The following is a 15,251-nucleotide window of genomic DNA, read 5'->3' on the forward strand; positions in this document are numbered from 1 at the left end:
ATGATGTCCATATGGGGAACTATTTTAAGACTATAGTAAAAGTATACACATTAACATATACTACCAAAAAATAGAATCTCACGGTGAACAAAGAAGATTAAGTAAAGCATCAGTTGACTTTTACAGTTAAAAAAAAAAAAATCCCATGGAGGAAATTATAATGATGTTCTTTATAATTGTTCTGAAAAGAAAATCAACTTTAAGAAAGTTATAGCAGGCCTAATTAATGCTTAAATTGTTCCTCCTGAGAAACATTTTTTTTTATGTGATATAAATGGACTTCCTAGAAAATATTCTTGTCTGTATTTAGTGGTTATTCAATGTTCTTTCCTGCACTGTGGTAACATACAGCCCTTCACAATAGGAAATGAAAGGTTTTTATTTCTGCTTTTTGGTTTTGCCTTGTTGTTTCTACTCATGTACAAGTAAGAAGTAAATAAAACAGGAGGACATTGATAATTTTTATCTAGCAGTATCGAGTTTTCAAAACAGTGGTTATATTTGGGTTGAAGATAATTGATCATTTAAAATTATATATACATGTGTTTGGGTCATGGAAAAGATAATTGTAGTTACATGAAAAGAGTTTTCCTTCGTGAATGTCTATACCTTAGTCACCTTAGACTGCACGGTCATGAATTATGCAGTATAATCCACTTTCTAACCATGTGGCCTGCCTGGGGCAAGTCTCCGCATCTCACTTCCCTCATCTGTAAAATAGGGCTAAAAATTAAACCTACCTCAGCGTTATTTTGAGGACTAAATGATATAATTTCCTCATGGAAAAACCAGAATGAACTTTTTGGACTACCCAATACATTAAAAAGTGTTTAACAGAGTGTGTGGCCCATAGTAAGAGCTCATCTCATGTTAGATATTACATTGTTTTCTTCTTACCACACCATCATTCAGCCAATTTTGACAGAAATATAATATACAGAAGCCATTCTTTCCTATTCTGAAATATAAAATGTCCACATTCCCCTAAAACATAGCTATTTCCATCCTTATAAAAATAAGATACAGGGCTTCCCTGGTGACGCAGTGGTTGAGAGTCCGCCTGCCAATTCAGGGGACACAGGTTCGTGCCCCAGTCCGGGAAGATCCCACATGCCGCGGAGCAGCTGGGCCCGTGGGCCATGGCCGCTGGGCCTGCGCATCCGGAGCCTGTGCTCCACAACGGGAGAGGCCACAGCAGTGAGAGGCCCATGTACCGAAAAAAAAAAAAAAAAAAAAAATTCAAAATTCTCCTACTTATACCCCTAGCTCTCCTATTTCTCTTAATAGGAGCAAAACTTCTCATCAGAGCAGTCTGTCTTCATATTGTCACATCCTCTATCCTCATCCATTCTTCAACTCGCTATAAGATGGCTTCTGCCCTGTTGCAGAGCTTCTCCCCCATAAATGCTAAAGTCTTTTGATTGGTAAATTTAACGATCACTTTTCACCTCCGATGTCACTGACCTTCGTGCAGCATTTGACATCTTCCGTGATGCCGTCTTGTATCTCTTCTGCTTAGTGTCCTTCATGGTCTTCCTTAGCCTTCCTTTTAAATGCTCATATTCCCAGAATTCCACACTTAGCCTTCTTTTTCATATATATGATGAAATCACTACCACTTTTTGCTGTGAACTCTTAGGTATATATTTTTCTTGCCCTTTCTCTGTCTCTGTCTACTTCCCATTCCCTATTCTGGAACCCCTTAGTGTGTTTTCAATAAATTTTCTCAACCAGCCTAGCAATAGCTAGGTATCAGGTAGTGCACTAGGCATGAGGATTACAATGAAATGTGTTAATTAAAGACTCAGAAGGCTTTAAGAGAACTTGAAATAGAATATGATTTATTCTATTTTCAGGTATTTCTTCATCTACATTCATGTATGACATGGTTTTTCTTTATTGGCTGCAATCACCAGTAACTATGATATATGCTAAGAATTTAACATCTGGGAAGATGGGATAGAAGTGAGTTTTGCTTTGCTTAGTTTTGTTTGGATAGCTGTTTCTTTGGATTGATTTGAAATATGGATGCAGAGAGGTGTTGAATTCTATATGGTAAATTTTGAATTTGAAGTGATGATGGGCCCTATGGGCGAGGAGGTCCTACTGGCAGTTGTAAATGAGTCTCTGGAGACTATATATGGTATCAAAATTGGAGAAGTATCTTTGTAAATAATCAACCTGGAGTGTTTCTCTAACTCCACTAAATTCAAGCTCTAATTCAAATCCTAACACAGACTCTCAAGTATATTTTTATTTGAATGATCCTAATTTCTCAGAATCAACCTTCCTTAACTCTAGAATTAAATCTCTATTTTCTAAGAAATGTCACTCAAATTTAAAAAATCTCTTCTGAATTACGCATTCATTCAACATATACTTATTAAGAGCAGAATAAATGACAAACTCTGTGCTGGTCACTGGGGATAATATGTTGAGCAAAATAAAATAGCTTCTTCCCTCCTGAAGATTCAGCTTATTGGGGGAGGGAACTGTCAATCAAATAACGTTGCAAGACTTAGAAGTCAAAAATATATGAGCTAAAGAAGGTCTTAACTTATTTTGGGCTCCTGGAGGCCTCCTTGAGGAAGTGATAATTCCCATGAGACTGAAGCTGTGCTGTTAGCCATATGTAGAAGGGAAGGACCTTCTAGGCCACGAGATCTTATGAGGTCTTAAGGCAAAGAAGGAATGTGGCGAATTCGAGGAAAAGAGGAAAGACCTGGGTGACTGGAGCACAGTGAATACAAAGGGGGACAGTGATAGATGAGGCTAAAGAGGCAGGCCGTGGTACATGAGGGTTGAGTTGATGGGTCTCCTGCTCAGCAGGACCACCTCCTCGCATGAGAACCACGTCCAGGCTGCACATCTCAACGGAGGGAGAATGAGAGAGTTAAAATGTCCGTTCTCATGTTGTGCTAAATTTAACTCCTGGGAAATTCTTCTGGTTGGACCTAATTTTTTTACAGCCATACTGACTATACCTGCCATACAGTAAACCGCACATATTTAAAGTGTACAGTCTGATGTTTTGAAATATGTGTATACCTGTGAGACAATCACCACATCAAGCTGACGAAAGTATTCACAGTCCCTGAAAGTTTCCTTGTCCCTTTTGTAGTCCTTCCCTCCCGACCACTCCCATCCCCTCCAGGCAACAATTGACCTGTCATGCTTAGAACAGTGCCTGGCACATAAAATAAATTGTGTTGATTATATGAAAAGTGAGGCTGTTTGGAGAATTAGCTCTTAGCTTGACTTTTAGTTGGTTGCTCCACCTTTTCTAGGTATGCAGTGCTGTTCAGAATCAGGATTTCACTGTCATTCAAGACTACTGCACTGGCCTCAAAGCCTTGCTTTATCTGAAAAGCATTGAAGAGCTACAAGACTGGGACGGGCAGAGTCCAGCCACTGAGAGTCACCAGAAAGGGAAACCAGTTCCTCGCATTGCTGAACTCGTGGGAAAGGTACGTGGCCACCTCTCCTGGGTTGTCCTTGAGAACTCTGCCTTGTTCACTTTCTATTTCAGGTCTTGTTTGCCCTCCTACCATCTCACTAACAGAGGAAACACCGTGCCCATTTGATGTGATTTCTGCTGTAGAATCGTTCTGAAGGAGGCTTGATTACAATTCTATGATAGGTCTCTGAGTTACATTTTTATGAAACCAATATAACACAAGGTCATATAAAAGAAAAAGATTGAAGTTTATAGTGTAAAGTGCCTCCAAATTCTTGCTTACTGTGGTGATGACTGGCATTCTTTCCAGTAGGAGGCTGGAGATTTCTTTATTCTTTAACAAGCTCTGGAAATTATAACATTACCTTTCTATTTTCAAGACAATCAAATCACTGGAGCCCTGAATAATACGATGAAGTTTTTAAAATTAAAATCTAATCAGTATCTTTTGTGACTGCTTCTGCTATGTGGTTAAACCTGGGCTCAAAAGGTTATGTCCCAACTTTCTCACTAACTGCTATTTTCAGAGAAATATACACTACATTTACATTTTGTATAATACAGTGATTTTAGCAAATCTTTTCTAAAACAACATTCAGCATTTCGCCTTTGTATTTCCTTTGTATTATTCTAAATAGATAACCATTGTCAGAAGACGTTTCTTGAGTCCTGAATGAGGGGAGGAAAAAATTATAATTCTTAGTCTTTTCAGCTTGTCACTACATCAATAATTAACTTAAAAAAAAGAGAGGCAAGTAAAAGGATTCTTTAAGGAAGCATTTAATAATTCAAATGAATCTTAACTTGAAACAGGTCACATGAAAAAGAATGGAAAACAAAAACCCTGGGTACTCTGCCTCGGATGGCAAGGTTAGGGACTCAGAAAGAATAAGAGAAACATCATATAACAGTTTACATTTGGCTAATTTTAATGGGAAATATCACTATTCCTCTCCAAACAGATAGCCAAAAATAAGGGCTTCTTGGAGAATAATGTGTATCCCGGCAAGTCCAGTGATGAAAAATAAAAAGGAGAAAGAAATAAAATCTTACAGTGTGGATTCCAGGAAAATATCATGATGAATGACTCCATGAGTGGCAATCAAACAAAAAGGCTGGGTGACATTAATATTTATAATATTATAATTAGCGAGACTGTGCCTAAGCAGCATTATTAGTGTAACTAATCATATTATCATAAACTGAGTCTGCAAGTATTTAGACAGTGAGTGTTCTTGCCTTTATCAATGACCATCAATATCCTAAAATTGTTCATAACTAAAAAAAAATTACAAATAACTTTATACTCATCCAATGTAAATATATCAAGTCAATTGTTTCTGACATGGTAGTTTTGATAGTTTATGACTGTCTATAAAAGCATTGTCTCAAATGTATGCAGTCACCATGCAAGCTGAAATGGAAGTAGCTTCCTTGCACTGTGCCATTTTTGTCTTTAAAAGACTTCCACACTCATTTGAAAACTTACATATTCAAATAGAAGATGGATAATGATGGAAACACTTGTGTCAGCGACTTAAGTGGAAATTGATTTTCTGATAGTTTGAATCTAGATTCAGACTTTATTTTAGTAAGTCCAGCCTTCATCAAAATCAAAAGTGTAATTTCCAGCATTATCATTTGTTAAAAAAAAAAAGATTTTGCCTGTGTGATTATATTAGCAATTCATTTCTCAGCACTAAGTTGAGGAACAAGCAGATGTTCTGCTAATAGATCTATGCTCCAGAGTCTCTGGTGAGGGCTGACATGACTCAAACAATAGGTGACTATCCCCTTTAGGTTAATATCCCTAATAGTGAATCAAAGTGCTGTGGCTTCCTAGCTATTCCTTCCTAGTGTTGCAGGTGTGTGTGTGTGTGTGTGTGTGTGTGTGTGTGTGTGTGTGTGCATCTTTGAAAATAATTCATATTATATTCTCATTAGCTAAAGAATAGGATGCTGGTTCTTACCCTGTTTTCATGATAAATGGACAAGAGAAGTTGCAGACCCTTTTCAGAAAGCCCCGCTGGAAGTAGCTGGCTTCTTTAGATAGGAAAAAATTTGTTTGGAAAGTACAGTTGTTACTCTCTTTCATCTTTCACTCAGAGGTCAGGCTAGAATAAATTAGAGTAGAAATTTAGAAGAAACGAATTACAGTACAGTGTTTGAAGATGGAGGAAAAATGAGACTTGAGCCATGGAAACAAATTAGTTTGGCCAAATTAGTCATGTTATCTTTCAAGTAATTAGTATATTTAATATACATAATTAGTATATTTAATATAGTCTCCCTAATGCATACCTCACGTATAAATTGATTAAACTTCCCAAGCAATGTTTCTTCATGTGACTTTGGAAGAGCAAGCAGTCAGGCATTTATGGTTTGCTCTGGTCTTACAGTGCAAGTTGTATAAATTCGTGCCTGCAAGCATGAAAGTAGATCCCACAGGAAGAGCAGTCACCAGCTCTGCTGCACCACAAAGCTATTGATCTCCAACTCCTGGTGCTTAAAAACCATGTGGCATGCTTATGAAAATGTAGATTCCCAGGCTCCGCTCCCAGAGATCCTGATTTCGTTGGTCAAAGGTGAGTCCAGGAATCTGCATTTTTAACAACCTGATTCTGATGGAAGCATACAAGGATCCGCATTGCCAAGAAAAATGAAAGTAAGAATAGCAACCGAATACAGTCAGAGATCGAGAAGTTAGCAATGGGAACAACACAAGCTTCTTGAGGGAGAAAGCTGGTAAGAAATGATTTTGAGCTGGAAGAGAAATGAAATAGAGAGTCAGGAGAGGAAATCCAGAAAAGCAGCACACTGGGCTCTGAATGGCCAGTGGTTGAAAATACCCATTGAGGAACCAGGAGCGGGAGTTAGTTCAGCAGCTAGGTCAAAGACATGTAAGCAAGAAGAATTGTAAGGACAGATACAGTTCTCAAAGTATGACACCCAGAGTCCATGCAGACAGTCAGCAACGAGGAAGTCTGTGAGGATAAGTAAGGGGAGGCTATTCACAGTATCATCAAAAAGGAGGCGCATCGGGGGCTTCCCTGGTGGCGCAGTGGTTGAGAGTCCGCTTGCCGATGCAGGGGACATGGGTTCGTGCCCCGGTCCGGGAAGATCCCACATGCCGCGGAGCGGCTGGGCCCGTGAGCCATGGCCGCTGAGCCTGTGCGTCCGGAGGCTGTGCTCCGCAGCGGGAGAGGCCACAACAGTGAGAGGCCTGCGTACCGCAAGAAAAAAAAAAAAAAAAAAAAGGAGGCGCATAGGTAGCAAAGCACTTTTATTGTATACTCAGTTACCTTAATCCCCTCTTCTACCTGGTGAAAACCTGGCGACTTAATAAAAGTGAACTGTTTGCTTGCTACGTATGGGACAGTGGTTACCAACAGAGTTCCAAGTAAGACTGTTAGGTTTCCATGATGCTTCCTTACTATACTAGCTAAGCAACTTGGACAAGTTAATTAATCTCTCTAAATCTGTTTCTAAAACTATGAAATGAGGATAACCACAGTACAAGTCCACGATCTCTCATTAACACTTCTGAAACCCAAAAAGCTCTGAAACCAAATGTTTCACATAACTCATTTGGCAGCAAACCCGGCCTGAACTGATGGGAGGCTTTTATAATCTTTATTTATTCCTCTTAGAGTGAACATTTACGTGTTTACTTCCGAGCGACGAACGTGTTGAAGTCCAGGTTGCCACGCCACATCTTGCTGTAGGTGCTAGGGAAAAGGTAGTATGTGTACCACTTTTCTTTCCTGAAGTCCAAAAAAAAATTCTGCATTTTGAGCTACGTTTGGCCCCAAGTATTTTAGATAAAGCGTTGTGAAGAATACTTAAGTGAGAATATAGTTGCAATTATACCTTTATCCACAAATTCTTCTTTAGAGTTGGAGACAAAGTATATATTTTAGTGACATTAGAAAGTAAACTGTTAGGATTTGGCATTTTTAGGTGTGGAAATAAGAATTATGTGGAGATTATTTGCTTGAGAAACATGAAAGAAATTGGAGGCTCCAGTATTAGAACAGAAAATGTTACAGTCAGAAAGCATGGGAGGAAATGACTTCACTTCTTTGTGCCTGAGATGAAGGATTCCTAAGCAAGAGCCTTTGAAAGGACAACACTACTGACTGCTTGGTCTCTGCGTTCATTTTCACATGCTGTTCCTTACATCTGAAATGTCTTTCCAATTCACTAAAGAGTAATGAAAGCATCCACTTCTCTTTGAGTTATTCTCTGACCTCTACACCAGAATTAATTTCTCCTTCTCTTCTTCAACCTTAGTTGCAACCAGTATCACACAGCATTTGAATTTTTGCATCTCTGTTTCTTCTACCAGACAGTCTTCTTCACCTTTGTATCCCAATTTCTGGGGACCCACTGATACTCAGAAAGGGCTTAATAAATGATGCTCGAATAAGTAACTGAATGAATAAATTAATGTAAGAAAACAGCTAAGTGGTAGAACTAAATATTAGTAGTCAATGACTTATCAAGCCATCACTTTTCCCATGACATCAGAAATGAAAAAATGTAAAAAGAAAAATAATAACTTTGAACTTAAAAGTTCCTTTTGGTGTATAAGTCTAGTTTAGTAAAATGAAATGGAAAGAAGCCAGAGTGGAAAGAGTGAGATAGGCAAGTGAGCAACCTGCATTCCTTCTAGAATTGGCAAAATGTACCTAGAGTATAAGCTTCTTTAGGGCCTAGACCACACACGCTGTGCCAGTGCCTGACCCAACATCTACCATGTGGGAGCAACAGCGTGGTAGCCGAATTGATGAATGATATATTGATCTCTCTTTATTTTTTTTAAGATCTATCTTAAATGTCACTTACTTTGTGAAGCCATCTATGACTATCTTCCTCTCCCTCTGGGAAAATTGTCACTCCTTTCTCCTACAGCCCTTTGTTCATATAACTGCTATTGCAGTTATGACATTATCTTCTAGTTAACATTACTTCTTGTCCATCGCTGAGCTCATTATGAGCAACTTGAAAACAGAGATCATGTCTTATTTACACTTGAGTTTTCAAGCAACTAGCACAATGCTACATGTTTATACAATTAAGTTGCACAGACTATCTGTGGTGTCCTTATTTGGAAGGAAAAAAAGGAAACAAATTTATAATTAAAATTCCAGCCAGGCCCTTTCAAAAATAGCAGGCATTTTAGAAGAAAACAGTAAATGTGCCAAATTACTTTCAGTAGGTATTAAAATATGATGAAATACATATCAGTGATATTAATAAGTGAACATAATGTGTACTTATTAAAAAGCTTTCATTAGGATAAAGTCAGAGAAACTGTCGTGGTGCTTGTATAATGACTCATAAAACAAGGCTTTATTTTGATGATAGAAACCAAAATTGGCGCATCTATATGACCAGATGCATCATTCTCATGTTTTTAAAACCAAAAGTAATATGATTTTGTAAGACTACTGCTATCTGGTTATGGTGTTTGATATGTAGATGTCTATTTATTTGTCTCTGGTATATTATCCAACACAGAGAACAAAGAAGTATCCACAAGGAATATATAATGTCATAAGCATGATCATCACAAAAGTCCTAATAATAACAGTCTCAGAAGAGGAGAGTGGTATCTCCTGTTTACCCAAAACTTTAAAAGTTTTATGTCTTCATGCTATTTATTTTTTCATGCTTTTTATGTTTCCAAATTGAGATATAATTTACATAAAGAAAAAAGGTCTGTCTTTAAAAACACAGGTCTTAAATAAACCATTTGATGAGTTTTGACAAATGATATACCCATGCAACTCTTAATTCTATCAAGATACAGAACATTGTCAACACCTCAAAGATTCCCTTTTGCACTCTCCCAGTCATTATCTCTCCCTCCTCCTCACCACCAGAAGCAAACACAATCTAATTTCCATCAACATAGATTAGTTTGTTCATACTCTTTAACATCATATAATTAGAATTCCACATTGTGTGTTTTTTTTGTGTGTAGTTACTCTCACTCTGCACAGTGTTTCAGAGATTCATCCATGATTTGGGGAGTGTTAAGTAATTCATTTTTTTTATTGGTAAAAAATATTTTATTGTATAAATATACCACAATTTGTATATTTATTCAAAATGACATTTGGGCTGTTTTCACTTTCCCTTTATTATAAATATATCTGAAATAAGCATTCAGGCATAACTGGTTTTGTGAATACATATTTTCATTTCTCTTGAGTAAAACCCAGGAGTGTAATATCTGAGTCTTAAGGTGATGTGTATGCTTTATAAGAAACCTATAAACAGATTTCCAAAGTGGTGGTACCATTTTACACGGCTACCAACTGTGGATGGGTGTTTTGGTTCTTCCAGCCAACATTTAGTATCCTCTGTCTTTTTAATTTTAGACATTTTAGTACATGTACATTGGTATGACATTGCAATTTTAATTTTCATCTCCCTGAAAATTAATGATTTAAACACTTCTTTGTGTCCTTATTGTCCATCCATATATCTTCTTCTGTGAAGTGTCTATTCAAATTTTTTGTCCACTTAGAAGTTGGGTTTATTTTTAATTAAACTTCAGGAGTTCTTTATATGTTCTCAGTACAAGTCCTTAGATGCAGAAAAAGCATTTGAAAAGATTCATCATTTACTTATCATAAAACCCTAAGCAATCTAGTGGAAGGAAACTTCCTCAATCTGATAAAGGGCATGTACAAAAATTCTACAGCTCATTTCATATGTAATGGCAAAAAAAATAAACTTTTTCTCCTAAGATCAAGAACTAAGCGTAAATGTCTATGCTCACTACTTATATCCAGTATTATACTGGAGGTCCTAACTAGTGCAATAAGGACATGAAAAGAAAGAAATGGCATCCAGATTGGAAACAAAGGACTAAGACTGTTTTCATTTGCAGATAGTAATATTGTGTACATAAAACATCCTTAAAAACCTATAAAAACACTATTAAAGTCAATAAATGAATTAAGCAAAGTTTCAGGACAAAAGACAATATACAAAAGTCAGTTATATTTCTGTATGAACAACAGGAACAATAAACAGAAAATTAAATTTTAAAATGTCATTTACAATGGCATTTAAAAACTACAAAGTACTTAGGAACAAATTAAAATATATGCAATAGCCACCCACTGAAAACTACAAAGAATTATTGAGAAAAATTAATGAAGAAATATCAATGGAGAGATATGTTAAGATCTCAGTTCTCTCCAGATTGATCTGTAGAGTTATGACAATCCCAATCAAAATCCCAGCACACGTTTATGTAGAAGTTGATAAACTGATTCTAAAATTTACGTTGGATTTCAAAGGTGCCAGAATAGCCAAAACAATCTTGAAAAAGAACAGACTTAGATGATTTGACCTATCTGCCTTCAAGACTTTCTATAAGTCTTCAGTAATCAAGCAAGTGTGTTTTAGTGTCAGGATAGACAAATAGATCAATGGAAAGTCCAGAAGTAAACCCTCACATATACACTCAATTGATTTTTGACAAAGGCACTAAAGCAATCCAATGGAGAAAGGAAAATCCTTTTGATAAATGGTGCTAGAATTAATGGATAAGCATAGATATAGATATAGATATATTTTAATGAACCTCATACTTTCCTCACACAGGACACAAAAGTAATTTTAAATATATCATAGATATAAAAGTAAAAAGACTATAAAAGTTTTAAAGAAAATATAAGTAATATTTACTTATAAGGAAAAATTTTTAGATAGGATACAAAAAGCACTAACCATACAAGAAAAAAAAAAGATAAGTTGCACTTCAAAAGGCAAGTGCTCATCAAAAGGCAAGTTAAGGAAATGAAAATTTAAGTCACAGAATGAGAGAAAATATCCATAATACTTATATCTCACAAAGAACTTGTGACCAGAATAAATATATGTAATACTTTATGCAAGTAAACTGGATTTGAAATAATTTAATCTTATCAACAAGTACACGGAATCTTACAATGAAAAATCCACTGTGAGGGAGCCCGTGGGCTCTTGCAGCAAACTCCTATCCATGACCACTTGCACGGCTAGCCCAGAAAAGAGAGAGAAAAGGTGATGAAAGCCATTTTCTTTCAAGTTCATCTTACGGCCTCATAGTTCTTGTCCATGCTATTTTCTCTCATTGCAGCTTTGTCCCTGCAGTTATGTTTTGGGGATACATTATACAGTTAGAGAAGTTCCAGATGACATGTTACATTTCTTTCAGTTAACTTGGGTAATGATTGAAATAGAAATCAATATTATTGCTTTCTATGACTGATTGCATGAGGCTAAATATTTTTTATTGTTTTAGTTCATTTCATAGAACATGGCAAAAAAACAGCATCAGTTCCTGGAAATTCAAACTTTCCAAAATTACCAAATGAGTCTACTGCATAGATATGGGAACTTATCTACATCTCTAAATATCATCAGATGGTTTGAGTAGTATCTTAGGTAGAATGCTGAATTGCCAAGTATCCTTTTAGAATAGGGCAATCACCTGTTATAAATGGTGATTATTCCTACTTATAAGCAAAAAATGCTGGATAAGATTTGATATCCCCCTCTTGTAGTCCTGAGTGTCTCATCAGCTCATTAATGTGTAAGAATCCCACAAAGGAGTCAATATGCCGCTGTAGTAAAAAGAGCACTGTGTTTGGAGTCCAGCAGGTCTGGGTTTGAATCCCACCTCAGTGTCTTACTACTGGGTGAACTTGGACCAACCACATGAATCCTACAGTTCCCCTTTGCTGAAATGCCAAAGTGAGATAATGACACTGATTTCATGGGTGCTTTGTGAGGACCAGAAAACATATATATGATGTATGTAGCACATAGCAGGCATTCAATGCATGGCAGTTATTGTTATAATTAAGTCTAACATAGATAGATAGATTGGGGTAATTTGGATATGTGATATATTTGTATCCAAAATATATGGATAACATTAGGGTAAGCATAAACATTTGAGCAATACTTTATGAGTGGATTTCTTCAATCTTCTGTGTAGATTTTCCAGCTGATATTCATACATTATTTTTATACATTCTCTTGGCTTTCTATTGATAACATGCCCTTATTAGGTTAGTTTTGTTTGATCTGCTTAAAAGCCTGCAACTTTGTCCTTTGAAGCATTCCCTTTCATACACACAAAAAAGCTCCTAAACAAATCAGAAATGTTTGCTTTCCAAGCAAAATGGAGATAAATTTGTTAATTTGGGGTCTGGGCAGTAAACTAGCATGAATGGTTCATCACTGGTCCTACTGTAGGTGAAAGGGAGGGGCCTACTTTGTTGCCAAATCAGAGTAACTGTATCAGAATTTAATATCAACAATTATAGGAGGGGCTGGTAGAAGTCTCTCATGTTATAGGAAGAGATAGTTTTGCATTGCTTATAACCAGTGTGTGCCCCTATAAACCTTCCCAGCTTCTTTTCTCTCCCATCTCAGGGGTAGGTGGGTTCATTGCACAGGGGAACTCTGATATTTGGTGGCAATTACTGAGAGCATTTTGTAGAGGAGAATTCTAACTCAAAGCCAAGCCCAGCGGAGGTATGTGATCAATTGGTAATGCCTGCATGGGCACCGACACAGAAAGATGTTGCAGGATATGGCTTTGCACTTCCTGGAGTGTGGAGCACTGACAGCTTGACTGGTTTAGGAATTTGGGCAGCGATGAGCTCTTGAATTTGTAACCATTATACCCACCTCGTTGCAGTCCACCACTGTGTGCCTGAAATAAAATGTAAGCCATACAACATTTTTACTGTTGCCAGCATCCCATCATGCTTTTAAAACGTACGAGTCCCTATTTCTTCTCACTCATTAAATTGATATCTAATTCCAAGTACAAATGAAATTATTCCCTTTGTCACTTTCATGAAAGTAAGTGGTTCAGTATAATTCCTCATACTTCATCAAATATACTACTTTAATCAGAATGTACCTCATTAATATTAATTATATACTTAGAACTTGTGTAAAAGTGCTTTTCATCTTCAACACAAGTTACCCACATTAATTCTGATGGTACTTTTAAGCCAGGAAAAGAAATTAGGATTTTTCTTGTTCTGGGTGGGGACTGAGGATTTGTAAAGAAACCATTAGTATAAGCATGTAAGATAAAATTTGAATTCAAATACTATCCTCAAACTCATCTCCTATCCTCCCTCCTAAGAACTCTACAAAATCAGTGAACATTTATCGCAAACCAGTTAGCTTTGTTCCTAATCCTGATTTTATGGAATAAAGCAAAATATCTCTCTGTAATTCTGAGCTATGCCCCTGAGAAAAAAATAGGCATTTGTTATATCTCTGTTTAAGCTCACTGTCCACTTGAATAAACGGAGCATTATATAAAAGATATAATATTCTGGTATTAAAGGAGTCATTTTGATAATGCAAAGAGTCAATTATAGTCAATCAGAGATTCTAATTATATTCAGCTTTATGACAATTTATCCTAATCTAAGATTTCTTTTTTTTTTTTTTTTTTTTTTGGCTGTGTTCGGTCTTCATTTCTGTGCGAGGGCTTTCTCTAGTTGCGGCGAGCGGGGTCACTCTTCATCGCGGTGCGTGGGCCTCTCACTGTCACAGCCTCTCTTGTTGCGGAGCACAGGCTCTAGACGTGCAGGCTCAGTAGTTGTGACTCACGGGCCCAGTTGCCCCGCGGCATGTGGGATCTTCCCGGACCAGGGCTCGAAACCGTGTCCCCTGCATCGGCAGACGGACTCTCAACCACTGCGCCACCAGGGAAGCCCTATCCTAATCTAAAATTTGAGAAAAAAAATTAAATGCTATTTGAAATTCAAAAGAAAGATGTGATTTACCCCCTCCCACAAAACATCAAACAAGACAAACCATAGTTCTTTGGTTTTGTTATTGTATTTTGGTTTTGGTTTTGTATTTTTTTACCTTTGAAATTATATGCATGTAACTGCCATTGAATAGCATTACCAAAACCCTGGAAGTTTAGGAAGGATAGGCCAAGATATCTTCAATTGTTCTGAATAATTGGCAGTCTCCCAATTAACTAAATCCATTTAGATATCCAGATGAAATATCTATCCCTTCTCCTCTTCTCCTTAGAAACCTGATTACTCTGTTTGGTTGCCATATTGACCTAATTAACCACCTAATTTCTAAATATCCCCTCCGTTTCATGCTGTATAGATATTGGAAAGCAATCTTATTCATGTCTAAAATCCATGCCCTATATTAGTCTGTGCTTCATGGCCACGAGTGACCCCTAGAAACGTGTTTGAGAAGCTGTGACTACAACCTGCCCAGAGAATGTGACTAATGCTACATAGGGAATTCTTTGATTTGCAGCTTCAGGCTCTGTCTGTGAAGTTGCCTCATAGACTTGGAAGTGCCCTGAAGCCTCACTCCCATGCTGCCCCATCTACTGTGGATTGTTCCTGGCAAGCCATGTCAAGACCATGCCTCCTGAACCTCTGTTGCCGTATATCTTTAAAGCATTTTTCTTGTCTTTCCTGCTTATCAATTGTATCCTATTTCATCTCAAACTAGAGAACCTTCTCTAGATCCTCTGCTTTCAATTATTCTCTGCATATGCCCATTCCAACTGAGCTATAGAATGTCACCCGTCGTTTCAGGGCTATCAAGCTGGTCATCTTTTGGAGCCTAAATGTTACCAAATGTTGCCTAAATGTTTCTTTACGTTCAATATAGGTCCCAAGTGAAATTAATGAAAGTAAACATATGGCATTTGTAGTAATCCTGGCCTCCTAAGAAAATAGAATTATCCCAGGACTACTGTATACATTCTTCACTG

The 15,251-nt window shown here is 37.1% G+C and overlaps 1 protein-coding gene across 2 annotated transcripts in view; it reads left to right on the forward strand.

Moving 5' to 3' along the window:
- The window catches only part of DPYD (dihydropyrimidine dehydrogenase), an 815,412-nt gene that overhangs the window by 690,388 nt on the left and 109,773 nt on the right, over positions 1–15,251 (forward strand). For both annotated transcript variants that reach the window (XM_082655551.1, XM_082655550.1), the window contains exon 20: positions 3,288–3,467. In XM_082655551.1, the coding sequence (XP_082511677.1) occupies positions 3,288–3,467 (180 nt within the window). The remainder of the gene's footprint in view (positions 1–3,287; positions 3,468–15,251) is intronic.

Source organism: Grampus griseus (genome assembly GCF_964374135.1).
Source record: "Grampus griseus genome assembly, chromosome: 1".
Taxonomy (NCBI): domain Eukaryota; kingdom Metazoa; phylum Chordata; class Mammalia; order Artiodactyla; family Delphinidae; genus Grampus; species Grampus griseus.